Source organism: Armigeres subalbatus, chromosome 2 (assembly GCF_024139115.2).
Source record: "Armigeres subalbatus isolate Guangzhou_Male chromosome 2, GZ_Asu_2, whole genome shotgun sequence".
Taxonomy (NCBI): Eukaryota; Metazoa; Arthropoda; class Insecta; order Diptera; family Culicidae; genus Armigeres; species Armigeres subalbatus.
Genome location: NC_085140.1, coordinates 122,997,078 through 123,010,914, shown reverse-complemented (window position 1 = coordinate 123,010,914; position 13,837 = coordinate 122,997,078). Strand labels below are relative to the sequence as shown.

Below are 13,837 nucleotides of genomic sequence, written 5' to 3'. Positions count from 1 at the left end.
TTGTCGGCCGAACATTTGCAAAGGTGGCAGAACTGTAGACCCGCCTGAAACGAGAAGCAACAAAAGTTGGGCGGAACCGAGTGCGACAGGGCCCGCCTGGGAAGTAGTGTTACGATAGACGGGGATACCTTCGATGTGGTCGAGGAATTCGTCTACCTCGGATCCTTGCTAATGGCTGCTAACAATGTTAGTCGTGAAATACGAAGGCGCATCATCTGTGGAAGTCGGGCCTACTACGGGCTACAGAAGAAACTGCGGTCAAAAAAGATTCGCCACCGCACCAAATGTGTCATGTACAAGACGCTTATAAGACCGGTTGTCCTCTACGGACATGAAACATGAACAATGCTCAAAGAGGGCTTGCTAGCACTCGGAGTATTCGAGAGACGGGTGCTTAGGACCATCTTAGGACCATGACGGCGTGTGGCGGCGAAGAATGAACCACGAGCTCGCCTAACTCTAAGGCGAACCCAGTATCCAGAAGGTAGCTAAAGCTGGAAAGGTACGATGGGCAGGACATGTTGCAAGAATGCGACGAAAAGGGACTGGCGATTGGAAACTCGGTTCGTGGAACTGCAAATCTCTCAACTTCATCGGAAGCACACGCACACTCGCCGATGTGCTCAAGGACCGTGGATTCGGCATCGTAGCGCTGCAGGAGGTTTGTTGGAAGGGATCAATGTTAAGAAAATTATGTTGAGCTTTTTAGTGGAATGTCTTTACTTGTCATAAGACGAGTTTGTACAATCCCCTTGAATTCCACCACTTAATTGTATCTTGACAGATACGTATTTCGACCTCAACAGTAAGGCCGTCTTCAGTGTCTCGTACTTGACTCGACTCAGTCAAGTCGAGTCAAGTACGAAACACTGAAGACGGCCTTACTGTTGAGGTCGAAATACGTATCTGTCAAGATATAATTAAGTGGTGGAATTCAAGGGGATTGTACAAACTCGTCTTATTACAAGAGGGATCAATGGTGCGAACGTGAGTTACGTCCATCGACACCATCTACTAGAGCTGCGGCAACACACACGAGCTGGGAACAGCTTTCATAGTAATGGCCGACATGCAAAGGCGCGTGATCGGGTGGTGGCCGATTAATGAGAGAATGTGCAGGTTGAGGACGAAGGACGGTTCTTCTACTTCAGCATCATCGACGTCCATAGCCCACACTCCGGAAGCACTGATGATGATAAGGACGCAATCTACGCGCAGCTGGAACGTGAGTACGACAGCTGCCGCTCAGGTTGGCCAAGAGGAGGAGTTTAGACCGACTATTGGGAAGTTCAGCGCTCACCGACTGACGAACGAAAACAGTCTACGACAAATTGATTTCGCCGCCTCCAAGAATATGGCCATTCGCAGCACCTATTTCCAACACAGCCTCCCGTATCGGTACACCTGAAGATCACCAGTTCAGATCACCACTGATGTTGCAAGAATGCCGGACAGCAACCCTGCAAAGATGGTGTTCGCTTCCGATCCGGCAGGTACGAGACGGCGTGGAGGTGGAGCGCAGTGAGCGAGCTGGGCAGACCAGGTGCAAAACGACTTGGCGGGCGTGGGGCATATTCGAGGATGGAGAGATGCGACCTCGAACCGTGAATTGTGGCGTCAAATTGTTGATTCAGTGTTATCTGTTTAGATGTAGACTAAATAAATGAATGAAGATGGCGTCTTTCGAGGTATTAGTACACCCGATTCTGTTTTTACACGGATTTTTTTTACACGGCCGTATGAGATACAATTTTACAATTTTGTATGAGATACAAAATTTTTGCAAAGTTGCTCCATTTTGCATGATTCGTCGAGAAATCATGAAACTTTTTTTACACGGATTATCAAATTTTGAACTGAAAACTTTTTTTACACGGAACGCATCCCCCGTGTAAAAAAAGAATCGGGTGTATTGGAGGTATTGTGCACTGATTCGTTGGCACCATGTTCATTGCCGGCAACGTCTCCACTTCCACTGCTATCCGTTTCACCACGAGTACCAACATCTAGAATCGTCAGGTTGCAAACCACTATTCGCTTCAGTATCCCAGATGACGTCTCCACATCCGCCTGTCGTACTACGCCGTCTTCCCGAATACGTACGAGCCACGCGTTGATTGCTAATCTTGCCGTCAACTAGCTGGGCCAATGCTCCTTCCTTAATAGCAGGAACGTCGATGATCCATTTTGACCGCCGAGATATTATTGGCAAATACTCAGCGATCCAACGTTTCCAAAACGAGTCCAGTTTGTTTGCAGTTCGTTCTTAACGCCTTTCTGGTAACCACCGGTGCACCAACTGGTTGCCGAACTCCACTTGAGCTGAGCATCGAAAAATGATTTGGTGTTAGAGATTCTTGGCCTTCGTTGTCCAGTGGCAAAAAGGTTAGTGTACGTGGCTGTATACCGCCTCGGCTAGCATTATCAGGAATTATTCATTGTCCATCACACCAGGTAGATCATTGATGAAGCAAGAGAACAGCAGTAGCCCTATGCCAGATTATATAACAGCACTTCTTGGTGCTTTGTCGTTAAAAAAACGGTTTGCTTCCTTCGCGTTAAGTATAAGATTGCACCAAATCAGTTGCTTCGACAGAGAAGTTGAACAACGAAATGAGCTTGTCACAAAGCTTTTGATATGGCACCTTGTCGTAGGCCTTCATAAAATCCTGAAGTAATAAAATATCAACACTTCTTCTATCTAGCACTTACACCAAATAATCATGAACTAGTTACACAGCAGTTTTGCAACTATGGCCCTTACGAAAACCAGCTTGATAATTCAGTAGTAAACGGTTTTGATCGATAAGAACAGTTATTTGCCATTGCAAGATTCTTTCGAACGCTTTCGATAATGTAGTTGAATTTATGTTTGCCGGCAACTTATCCACAAGCTCCTGCAGGAGGATCTGGTTGGAAAGATAGTTGCCCATTCCCACTGCTTCCAAGTAGCCGCACAGATTTTGAACAGTTAAACCAAACTGGATTAGAGTCTTCAATCTTCCCGCTTTGGAAGCAAAATGTGAACAATTTGTTCAGGTCTTCCGTGCTATGTCTTGAGTGTAGACAGAACATGCGGTCCGGTAAAGATGGAGGAGAAAACTGCTGACCACGTCCTTTGCTACTGAATCATCAGATCTTCCTCTCGCTGCTCCCTACGATTCTTCTCTCTTCTTCCGTTTACTCTTGGCGGATATGCTGATCAGTGGTGCAATTTATCAACAATGCCTACTGAGTGCGATTTTTTTGTATTGTATTGTTCTCTGCTCCTCTTTGCCTATGACGGTGCCTTTCAGTCAGAAAGACAAAGCAGGAATAGCTTAGCCAACTCGGTTTGCCAACAGCGGGCTGAAGCTGATGATCATTCGGCACAAATTTCATGTCTTTTTCATTCAAGTGATAGTATTCACCCATGCATTTATATAGGGCCGTCACCTTCACGCACCAGCGAGTGAACTGAATGGATACTGTGGGCTGCGTGTGCGATGAAAGAAGAGGTCTTATGTTTACTTTATCTTTGATTGTTGCTGCTAAACATTTTCAGTTTTCACTGCTAGGAAGTGAGTGTGAAGAGGGAATGGTATCAATATCCAACAAATTTCAGTCACTGAGATTGAGAATTCGCACCCCTGATGCTGATTCCGCAATTGCTTAAGTTAACTTAGTAGTTTCCCGGTGCCACATCGTAAAAGGAAGAGTATTTCCCATTAGCTTCGGGAAGATCTTCGGGATCGTGGTAACAATTCTTTTCTTCTCTGCATCCTGGTAACAATTATTTTCTTGCCGCATTGATTGTTTCGTCTTCCGTGCGATTTTTTGCTCTGATGTTAAAAATAATGGACGCTGTGAATGATACGATATCATTCACTTGGATTTTGTCAACAACATCTCCCAGCGCAAAAAGTTGATAAACCAAAAATTTGGCCAACCAAGTGCTTTTGACTAAAAATACCAAGAAGAGGTCATGTTCTAATTGGCAAAAGTTCGCAAGAGGTCGATATAACATTTCGATTGACCATTCCTGTCAAATAGTTTGTATTTGCTCAACCAATACTTTATTTGTTTGATGGTCAAATTTCCAAAAGAATATATATTTATCAATGTGTCTATCAAATATAAATGTCGGTATATCAAATATTAAAAAATGTCTTTTAAAAAAATTGCATTTTATCAAATCAATTTGTGTATTTTACATAGCATACTAAAAAGTATTTCCTTCTCACTTGCAGGTAAACCACCAAAAATCTATTCCATTACGTCGAATGTGACGCGACAAGAGGGCAAACGGGTGCGTCTGGTGTGTAAAGTGCAGGGAGAACCGCCACCCAAAGTCACGTGGTTCAAGGACAAGCGTTCCATCAATCGGAACGTGACGAAATACGCTCAAGTTCACCTCAAGTAAGTACTCTTCACTTCATCCCAATAAGTATCGATGAATGTTGTTTTAATTCGCACCCATCAACCAGCGCCGAAAGCGCCACGCACTCGAGATTCCATATCTGTCGGAACGACTTAGCAACTAATCGCCGCTCGACTTCATTTCACTTTCACAACTCATAGCTTTCCCAGACCAGTTTTCTCACACACACCCCCCAAAATTTCCCACCTCACAAGCCGCTCAATCTTATCTATTTCGCTCTTTTCCATCCACCGACCAGAAAACGATCCGAGCTCATCATTCATTCGGTGATTCCCAGTGATGCTGGAGAGTACGAATGCCGAGCTAAAAATAAGTTCAACAAGATTTCCAACTCGACGCACCTTCGAGTAACGGCCAAACATTCGAGCACCAAGCAACCAAGTAAGTGTAAACCTTTTTTCGCACCACCACCACCAGCCAGACAGTGCCGTCGATCCTGTTTCGCAACCCATTAGAATAAAAGATCCTCTACACTTCTCCAGAGGTTATCCAAAGTCACGTTCTGCAACACCTCGCACGATTGATGGACGACGGACATATGGACGCGCGGCGACGAAAATAGACTCGGAACGGTGCGCGCACCTGAAAAGTCTCAGGTGGAAAAGTGCATCGCTGCTGCATCGTTACTGTAAAACGTTCTCCCACGTTGCAATACGGCCATCACGGTGTTCCTACGATCGTTATCAACGAATAATTTGATGTGCGTAACCGTAAACTCATGCACTGTTTTCAATTCCTTACAAAGATATTTTAACGGATCGGAAGATACATTCGTAGAAATTAAAATCCACAGATTTATTGACAATGTTTTAACATTCAAATCAGGCACACCGTGGATAAATTTTCAATTCGGTGAATTTTCCACTTGAGACTTTTCATTGGCGCTGTCGAAACGATCGAAACGCAAAAAAAACGATGCGAATGCCCTCCAAAAGTGTGAATCTAAAGTGAAGGAACGCGATATACCCACTCATTATGAATCCCGATGAAATATGACTCAGAGCGGGTCGCGATAGACGAAACATTTTTCAAAATTTGATTTTTTTTATCGCTTTTTTGGCACACACTTGTTGGTGGTACGGTATAATATGAGGGCACACGTCGTCGCATCCGAAGACGGTGTCGCGCGCGTTGGCGTGTGTTGATTGCTATTTGATGGTATTTTAATTTTTTTATTTGCTGTTTTCTTGCCATCCTGTTGACTTGCACTTTCAGAAACGACACATTCACCGGAACCTCCATACAACCCGCGGCCCTGCAAGGGGCCGGGCGCAGAACACTTCTGTCTGAACGGTGGCACCTGTATACACTTCGAGGATCTCCAAGAGTGGGCATGCACGTAAATATATAATACTATTCGAACAAGTCTAGATGTTAATTGCGAATACTAGAGGAACATTGTTGGTTCAGTCTAGACTAAGAAATGTTTTTTTTTTTACTTGAAAAGCAATAACTTGATCATAGATTTTTCGAAAGATAACTTGTCAGATACTATTACGTACCTTGAACTTCCAAAGTACCGTTCAATTATTGATACCTTCCCATTGTGCGAAAAAATTGTCCATAAAGCGAATTAATTCAATATCTCGTTTCGGTATGAGCGGATTGCGTTTAAATTTTGACTTTAAATTGTAGAACTTTCTGAAGAATCGTGCATAGGTGGTTTCACCGCACAAAGCTGGAGTTTCCCCCCAATTTCCCTTATTTGTTACTAGCAGACCCGACGAACTTCGTTTCGCCTGAAATCGAGTTGTACTCTGATTAGTTATCGAGTTATGTCAAAATTTATGTTTCATTTGGATGGAAGCCCCCCTTCCAGAAAGGGGAGGGGTTTCAAAACATCACAGAAACATATCTTCCTTTTCAAAACCTCCACATGCCAGATTTGGTTCCATTTGCTTGATCAATTCTCGAGATATTAAGAAATTGGTGTTTCATTTGTATGGGAGCCCCCCTTTCCAAATGGGGGAGGGGTCTCTAACCACCTTAAGAACCTTCCCCGGCCCAAAAAACCTCTGCATACAAATTTCCACGCCGATCGGTTTAGTAGTTTCGGAGTCTATAAGGTTCAGACAGACAGAAATTTATTTTTATTTATATAGAAGAGAAGATATAGATAGATATAGATATAGATATAGATTTTATTAATCAATATCGGAATTACAAAATATAATCGACAAAACTTAACATATTTCACCTCAAATTTAGCCAAAAATCGTGTTATGTGAGCCTGCTGATTTTACCCCACGTTCTTATGTCCCTCAATAACCTCATATTATTAGCGTAATCTAGAATTTTCCAGGAAATCAAGTGAAGCTCTTTTTGTCTACTGCACGATCTAAGAAACTGAAATATTGCTCATTTACCCTCATAATAAAATGATTTTTTAATAATTATCCAAAAAGCCAAGGTATTCTAGAAGGCATAACAAATAAGGGGCGTTGAGATGAAACGAGGTCTTGCAGCTTCGTGCAGTGAACCTAACTATTTTTGCACGATTCCCCAGAAAGTTCTACGATTTGTGTCAAAATTTCAACGCAATTTGCCCATACCGAACTGATATATTAAATTCATTCGCGTTATGAACCATTTTTTCCCATTGTGCGGGGGAAGGGAGGTACAAAACCTCGTACAACCAAGCTCTTTAAATCGACCTTGGCGGCGTGAATTATTTCTGATTGCGTCCACGTGCCCGTAGCCAAAGCTTAGTCACGGTTCAGTTATGGATTAAACAAAGGCACACCTGATGGTATTTCCACAGGGTATTTTGAATATCCTTGGAAAGTTCATTTTTATTTTATTGAAATTATGAAATTTTATAAAAAAAAACTATTCAAATAACCATTTTAAAAAATTCATTTCGTTTGAATTTTCGTGAGAATAAAGTTCAAATTACGATAGGGGGAAAGACGGCTTTGGCAGGTTTTGTTCTATTATTGGCAGGTGGGTTTTTGTCGACCGAATTTTATGAAATTTAGCCACAATATTCTTTGAAATGCAAAGAATGTTTAGGCCAAATTTGAGCCTAGTCAGCCATAAAAAAAACCCCTGCCAATAATAGAACAAAACCTGCCAAAGCCGTCATTCCCCCTATATAATAATATAATAAAATAAAGATATAAAAAAAAGTTCAAATTTTTACTGATAATCTGATTTGATTGGATTTTCACGTAATTTGCTGGAAGAATTTATCGATGACATCATTCAATTTTTGATCGATTCATTGGAAATTTTCAGACATAAGCCAGACATTATCATAGGAGGGCTTCGGATTTATACATGGATCTGTCTGGTGGTTATTTAGGACATTTGCGGTGTTTTTTTGCCAAATACATATTGAAACTAATAAGCATTTTTCTGCTGCTTGTCATTTCATGTGAGGTACACTTTCATCATGTTTTATGCTCTCTCCAGAAACTAGAGCTAATATACCGACCAATGCTGGCTGCAGATCAAAAATCCGTCAGGTATACGCAGAAATTACGCAATTTCCGTTAAAAAGGGTCTTGGATTGCCATACACCCTGAACAGATGTCACTTTCGCAGAAAACCCGGAATTTGTTCAAAATGGAACAAAATGTACAATCTCTAATATAGATTCTAGATTCTTCGTCTTGAAAAAATATGAAATTCGACACCCATATGGCATGGTTAAAGATGATTCCAAAACCGACCCCTTCTCGAAGACCCCAGGAACCTGCCATAAGGCTGCCATAAGTAGACACTACCCAACAAACAATGGAAGCTGGTAGAGCGCATATTCAACTAAAAAGAGACTTCTCCAGCTAAAAACTAGCTTATTTAGCTTAAATAATTGTTTGTTGGGTATCCTCCTGGAAATGTTTCTGTAATCATCGTCTCGCAAATCCATGAAGTTAGATACTCATATTTCCATTATTCCGATCTATTATCATTTTATCATGTTCCCGGAACCGTTTGTACGGAAATGGTCATATCTCGCTTAACTTTTCAAAAGGACCTAAGTAACATTTTTTACATGAATTAATTTGAGCACTGCAATCAAAAGCTTTCGTGTTGTTCTGTTGATTGCGTTGAATTGCGAAATTAATTCATGAAAAAAATGTTACTTAGGTCCTTTTGAAAAGTTAAGCGAGATATTTCGTATACCTAACTGATTTTCAATCTGCAGCCAGCATTGGTCGGCATATTAGTTTAGTTTCTGAAGAGAGCATAAAACACGATGCAAGTAAACGTCACATGAATGACAAGCAGTAGAAAAAATGTTTTTTGAACCTAACGTCGAAAAAAAACGAAACATCTCCGGTACCCGATGACTGATCTGGATGGGGATAAAATACTTTAAGATTGTCCGCATCTAATGGTCCCGTTTTAATCAAAATCGGATTATTCTACGAAAAATTTGGCTGATTTGAATTTCAACAAAATTTTGCCTTTTTTCTGACCCCTTGATTTTCTCAATTTGCTTGCATCGACCGCAAGAATAGTTTTCGATTTGATGTCACAGAAAGATTTGTCTGCTGTAGATTTTGATCTATCTTTTAAACAGTTAAACAACGACGACCAAAAGGATATCAATCTGAGGTATCAAAATTAGGCGATTTCACAACAACAAAATTAGTTATCGATTTGCTCTTGAGGACAATCATCACGGAATCCAAGTTTGAAAGTACTCGCATTTTCTAGGGCACACTACTCAATACGAGATCAACGCACAACTGTCATTTTTATTATTAAACGCATGCTGCGACGCAGCAAAGCTGAAATAATAAAAATGACAGTTGTGCGTTGCTTCCATGTTGAGTGGTGTGCCCTTGAAAACGCGAGTACTTTTAAATGTGAATTCTAAGATGGTTGTCCTTAAGCTTTGCCATTGAACTAATGTTAAATTTTGTTGGACAGTTTTGGGCATACGGAACCAATATCCGGGCGCTAGCTGACGACATATCGACGACACATGACGACCTTAAAACCAAATCAATTTTCAACGTTGAAGGGACGTTTGGTGGAAAATCATTCGGCCGAAATTCATTTGGCCCAATAACACGTCATCTAGCCTAATTCCATTTGACCGAATGGAACGTTTGTTCAAAATTGTTGTTGGATCGAAAACTAATTGTCTGAATATTACAATCGAATACCATTAAGCCGAACAATTCATTTGACCGAAAAAGAATCATTCGGCCGAAATTGTTATTAGGCCAAACGGGTCATATGTAAGGCCGACCTATAACGCCCGTCAATACAGAAGCTCCATCATTGCTAGAGATTCAAATAGCCATCCAAAGCATGAAATCGAATAAAGCCCCAGAGGTCGATCGCATATCAGCCGAGATGCTCAAAGCTCAACTTCTGCATATGTTTATTTCGTAATATTCCCGGTCGACTGGATGCAAGGTATCTTAGTGAAGCTACCCAAAAAAGATGACCTGATTGTATGCGATAAGTGGCGATGCATGCTGCTGTGTATCGTTCTCAAACTTCTGTGCACAGTTATCCTATCCTGGATTCAGGAGAAGATCGATGCGACTCTCCGGCGGGAGCAGGCCGGATTCCGTGCCGGAAGATCCTATGTGGACCATACTGTCACACTCAGTCTCGTTCTGAATCAGGTCAACGAATTTCAAGAATTCTTTGAATTTATTGATTGCGAAAAAGCTTTCGACTCAATCACGAGAAAATGTGGGGTTCGCTGAAAAGCAAGGGAGTTCCTGAGAAAGTCATCGGCCTTATCGAGGCACAGTACGAGGCTTTCTCGTGTAGAGTACTGCACAATGGGATCTTGTCCGGCTCTATCCGGGTCGTAGCTGGTGTGAGACAAGGATGTATTCTATCATCCTTTCTATTCCTCATCGTAATAGACGAGATTGTGGTAGGTGCGATTGACAGTGAACCAAACCTAAACGACTTTAAATTGGTTGATGACGTTGCACTCCTTGCTTAACGGCGCTCTGATATACAAACTAAACTAAATGACCTTGCCGAGCGCGCCTCTTTGGCAGGTAAAGTCATCAACGTCAACAAAACCAAATCATAGGATCCAAACACGGCGACCCCTTTCAGTTTCACAGTAGCCGGGCAATCAGTGGAGAATATAGAAAGCTTCCAAAATCTTGGTAGCCAAATGGTACCAGGGAATTCCTTCAGGAACTCTTTTTTTAATTCCTCCGGGATAACTTCCAGGAATTTTTCCGGGAATACCTCCATAAATTCAATAGCGAAATCTTCTAGGATTTCATTTTGGAAATATTTCCGCAATTACTTCAGAATATCATTCAAGAATTCCTCTAGAAACTTATTTAGGAATTTCTCCAGGAATACGTACAGGTATTTGAAATTCTTCCAAGTATTTTCCCGGGAATTCCTTCAGGAACTTCTCCGGAATTTTTCCGCGGAATTGTCCTAGAATTTACTCCAGAATTTCATTCGGAAATTAATTTGAGAGTTCCTATAGGATATCTTCCAAGAATTCTTCCAGGAATTTCTTCAGAACAAACAAAGAACAGCAATTCATTTGGGAATATTTTCAGGATTTCATCTGAGAATTTCTGCATAAATTCCTTCTGGTATTTTTCCGGGAATTCCTTCAGATATTTCTCCAGAAATTCTTCATGAACTTCTCCAAGAATTATTTCAGGACTTCCTTGTGATAATTGCTTGTGGAAGTGCTTGTGGGAGTTCCTCCAGGAGTTTTTTCCAAGAGTTCCTCTGGTAATCCCTCCAGGAACTTCACAGGGAATTCCTGGAGGATATTTGGCAAGAATTTCAAGGGAAATGGGATTTCGGAAGTTCCTCTAGAAATTCAATTCCGGGTATTCCACCGGCTGTTCCTCTGAAATTTCCCACCGGCTGTTCCTCTGAAACTCCTGGAGGATGTCCCAGTGTAAATCTTGAAGTTTTCACCGGAATTCTTTCAGGATTTCTTTGGGAACTAAACTAGGAATTCCTCCGAAAATTCCATTGTTGATTTCATTTTCGGTATAATTTCTGTACAAATTTTCGGTGGAACTCCTGGAGAAATTCTTTGAATTTTTCACAAGAAATTAATCGAAACTTTCACGGAAAATTTTCTGGAATTTATACAAGAAATTCGAAGACTTTTCGCGAAATTCACAGGAATGTTTACTGGCAATTCTGCGGAATTTCCACGGAATATTCTTAAGAATTCCACGGTGCAATTTTCAGAATTTTTTATGACAAACAGCACGAAAGAATTACCTGAAGGATTCCCTGCAGAGCTTATAAAGGAATAAGTGAAGGATTTCTTGAAGTAAATAATTATGGAATTTTCGGATCAATTCCCGGCGAAATTGATGATGGAATTCCTAAAGACATTGCCGGAGAAGTTGTTGGAGGCATTCCCAAAGAATCCCGGCGTGAATGCGTCACGTTTATTGGCGTTGCGTTTTAGTACAAAACGCTGACGCAACGCGCTATTGTGATCCAGCCTTTACTGTTGGTTGTGGTTTTGGTTTCAAAGTGTTTGGAACTTAAAAGGAAAAAGTACCAAGCACTAATATTCATGTGTTTTTATAAAACTACTATAAAACTACGATTCAAAAGACCTAAAAAATTTGCCACCCCCCCAAATTTCACTCGCTTCCATGCCAATTAAGGGCTCTCCTCGCGCACCACGTGCGCACCACTCCCGGTGTGTGGGTACCACCCACTGCCACCCTTATTACCATCCAGTTCCATGCGAGACTTACTTGTGTGCTCGCTCATACATTCCGTCCCTTTCGCTTGCACCACTCTTATGACATTCAGTCACTCGCTCCGTGGGGATTGTAATACCCCCATCTCCCATTTGCTTCCACTTTGTGCACCTCCTGTGCATCGTTTTGGCGTGGATCACCCGGCACATCAAGCCTGCCTAGTACACACCTACCTGGGCTTTGATACTATCGTCAGGTCGAGATCCAGGTACTTTGCAGGAGGCACCCACTTGTTGACATTTCGAAGCTCAGATACCCAAGCAACACAGGTCATGCAAAAATGGTTGCAGCAACTTAATTGTGACACAGTGGCGTAGTCACGGGGATGATTTTGGACATAGCCAACTCCCCCTCCCAAAGACAAATTTTTCAGAAGAATTTTTTTTCGAAAAAAAGACTTCAGTCATTCTAACACTACCGACCATGCATACCATGCAAGGCTTACTTGTGTGCTCACCCATACACTCGGTCCCTTACTCTGTAATAAGTAATACCCCCAGCTCCATTCGCTTACACCACTTGGGGGTGAGTGGGTACCACCCGCAGCCGACCGTTTGCCGCCGAAGCAGCCCTCACTCTGTGGAACCTCCACAGGCTCCGTTAACGACCTGCCCAATTGTTTCATCCCCCAGGTCATTCATCCCCTCGGCACGGGTCGCCTGACACCTTGGGATTCGGAGTTAGCTTGTCAACTTCAGTGTTATATCGAGCCTGACGATATGGCCGAATTTACACCGTTACGCATTACTTCCATATATCCATAGTATCCAACGTAACGAATATGACGGTTACAATGTCTGATACCCTAACTGTGCAACACCGAGGAGTCCGATGTTGAACCGCCCCATGCAAGATGGTGCACGTTCAATGTTCATACCCCCAGAAGTAGAAAGTAAAATTAATTGACTCACCTTATTTCGAAGTTCTGGAATGACACCTCAGGCGAAACGAGATAATGACCGAGAGTTTGCTGTGAAAGCGTACTCCCACATTGGGAAGATTCTTGCTGAGCTGAGTGTCGAGCTCCATACAAATGTTTATTTATATTCAATGCTTCAATCCTCGTCGAATGCTACTTGCTGCGAGTAAATCGGATTAGTATAAATGCCAAAAAAGTGTTTGTTCCTACACATTTAACGAAAATACAGTCAAACCTCCATGAGTCGATGTTCTATGACTCGATATTGACTCATGGAAGCAAATTATTCCATATCAAAAAAAAATCCTAGGTTACTATGATGGTCCGTTCGAACAGCTTTCCAAGGATTTTCTATTCTACATCTCGATATTTCCATAAGTTGATGGTCCCTTCAATATCGACTCATGGAGGTTTAACTGTATAGAAATTTGAACTTAATTATCGAACGCATTTCCTCGTTTGAGCAATTTGAAGAGAACGTCAGTTTTAGCTATTCTGAAATATCTTAAAATTATTTTTAAACATTTCAATCAAAGTTTTGCATACTTGACGTTTATTTGAACATTATGATGTCCAAAAATATCATAAATAAAATAAAATCCCTTGCATTTAGAGTTTCCATTTCCCGGCCATTTATGCTGTCCCTGGATACGGGATGAAAATTCTTGTATATCCCGGGAAATCCCGGGATCCCGGAAATTTTAGATGGTTTTAAAAACATTATTTTTTGGTTTGAAAAAGTTTTTTTCGAAGTTTAGGAGTAAAGTTCATATTTTAGAAGGGCCAGATGATACAGAATTCAAA

The 13,837-nt window shown here is 41.6% G+C and overlaps 1 protein-coding gene across 5 annotated transcripts in view; it reads left to right on the top strand.

The window, feature by feature from the left end:
• LOC134210782 (protein vein) overlaps positions 1 to 13,837 on the top strand; it is a 282,155-nt gene that overhangs the window by 222,960 nt on the left and 45,358 nt on the right. For 3 of the 5 annotated variants that reach the window (XR_009978861.1, XM_062687041.1, XM_062687042.1), the window contains exons 3-5: positions 4,230 to 4,398; positions 4,659 to 4,801; positions 5,636 to 5,759. Coding sequence is in view for 4 of the 5 variants with exons in the window: in XM_062687041.1 (XP_062543025.1) it covers positions 4,230 to 4,398; positions 4,659 to 4,801; positions 5,636 to 5,759 (436 nt within the window). In the remaining variant the exon portion in view is untranslated. The remainder of the gene's footprint in view (positions 1 to 4,229; positions 4,399 to 4,658; positions 4,802 to 5,635; positions 5,760 to 13,837) is intronic. The other 2 variants (XM_062687043.1, XM_062687040.1) reach the window with 1 other exon arrangement.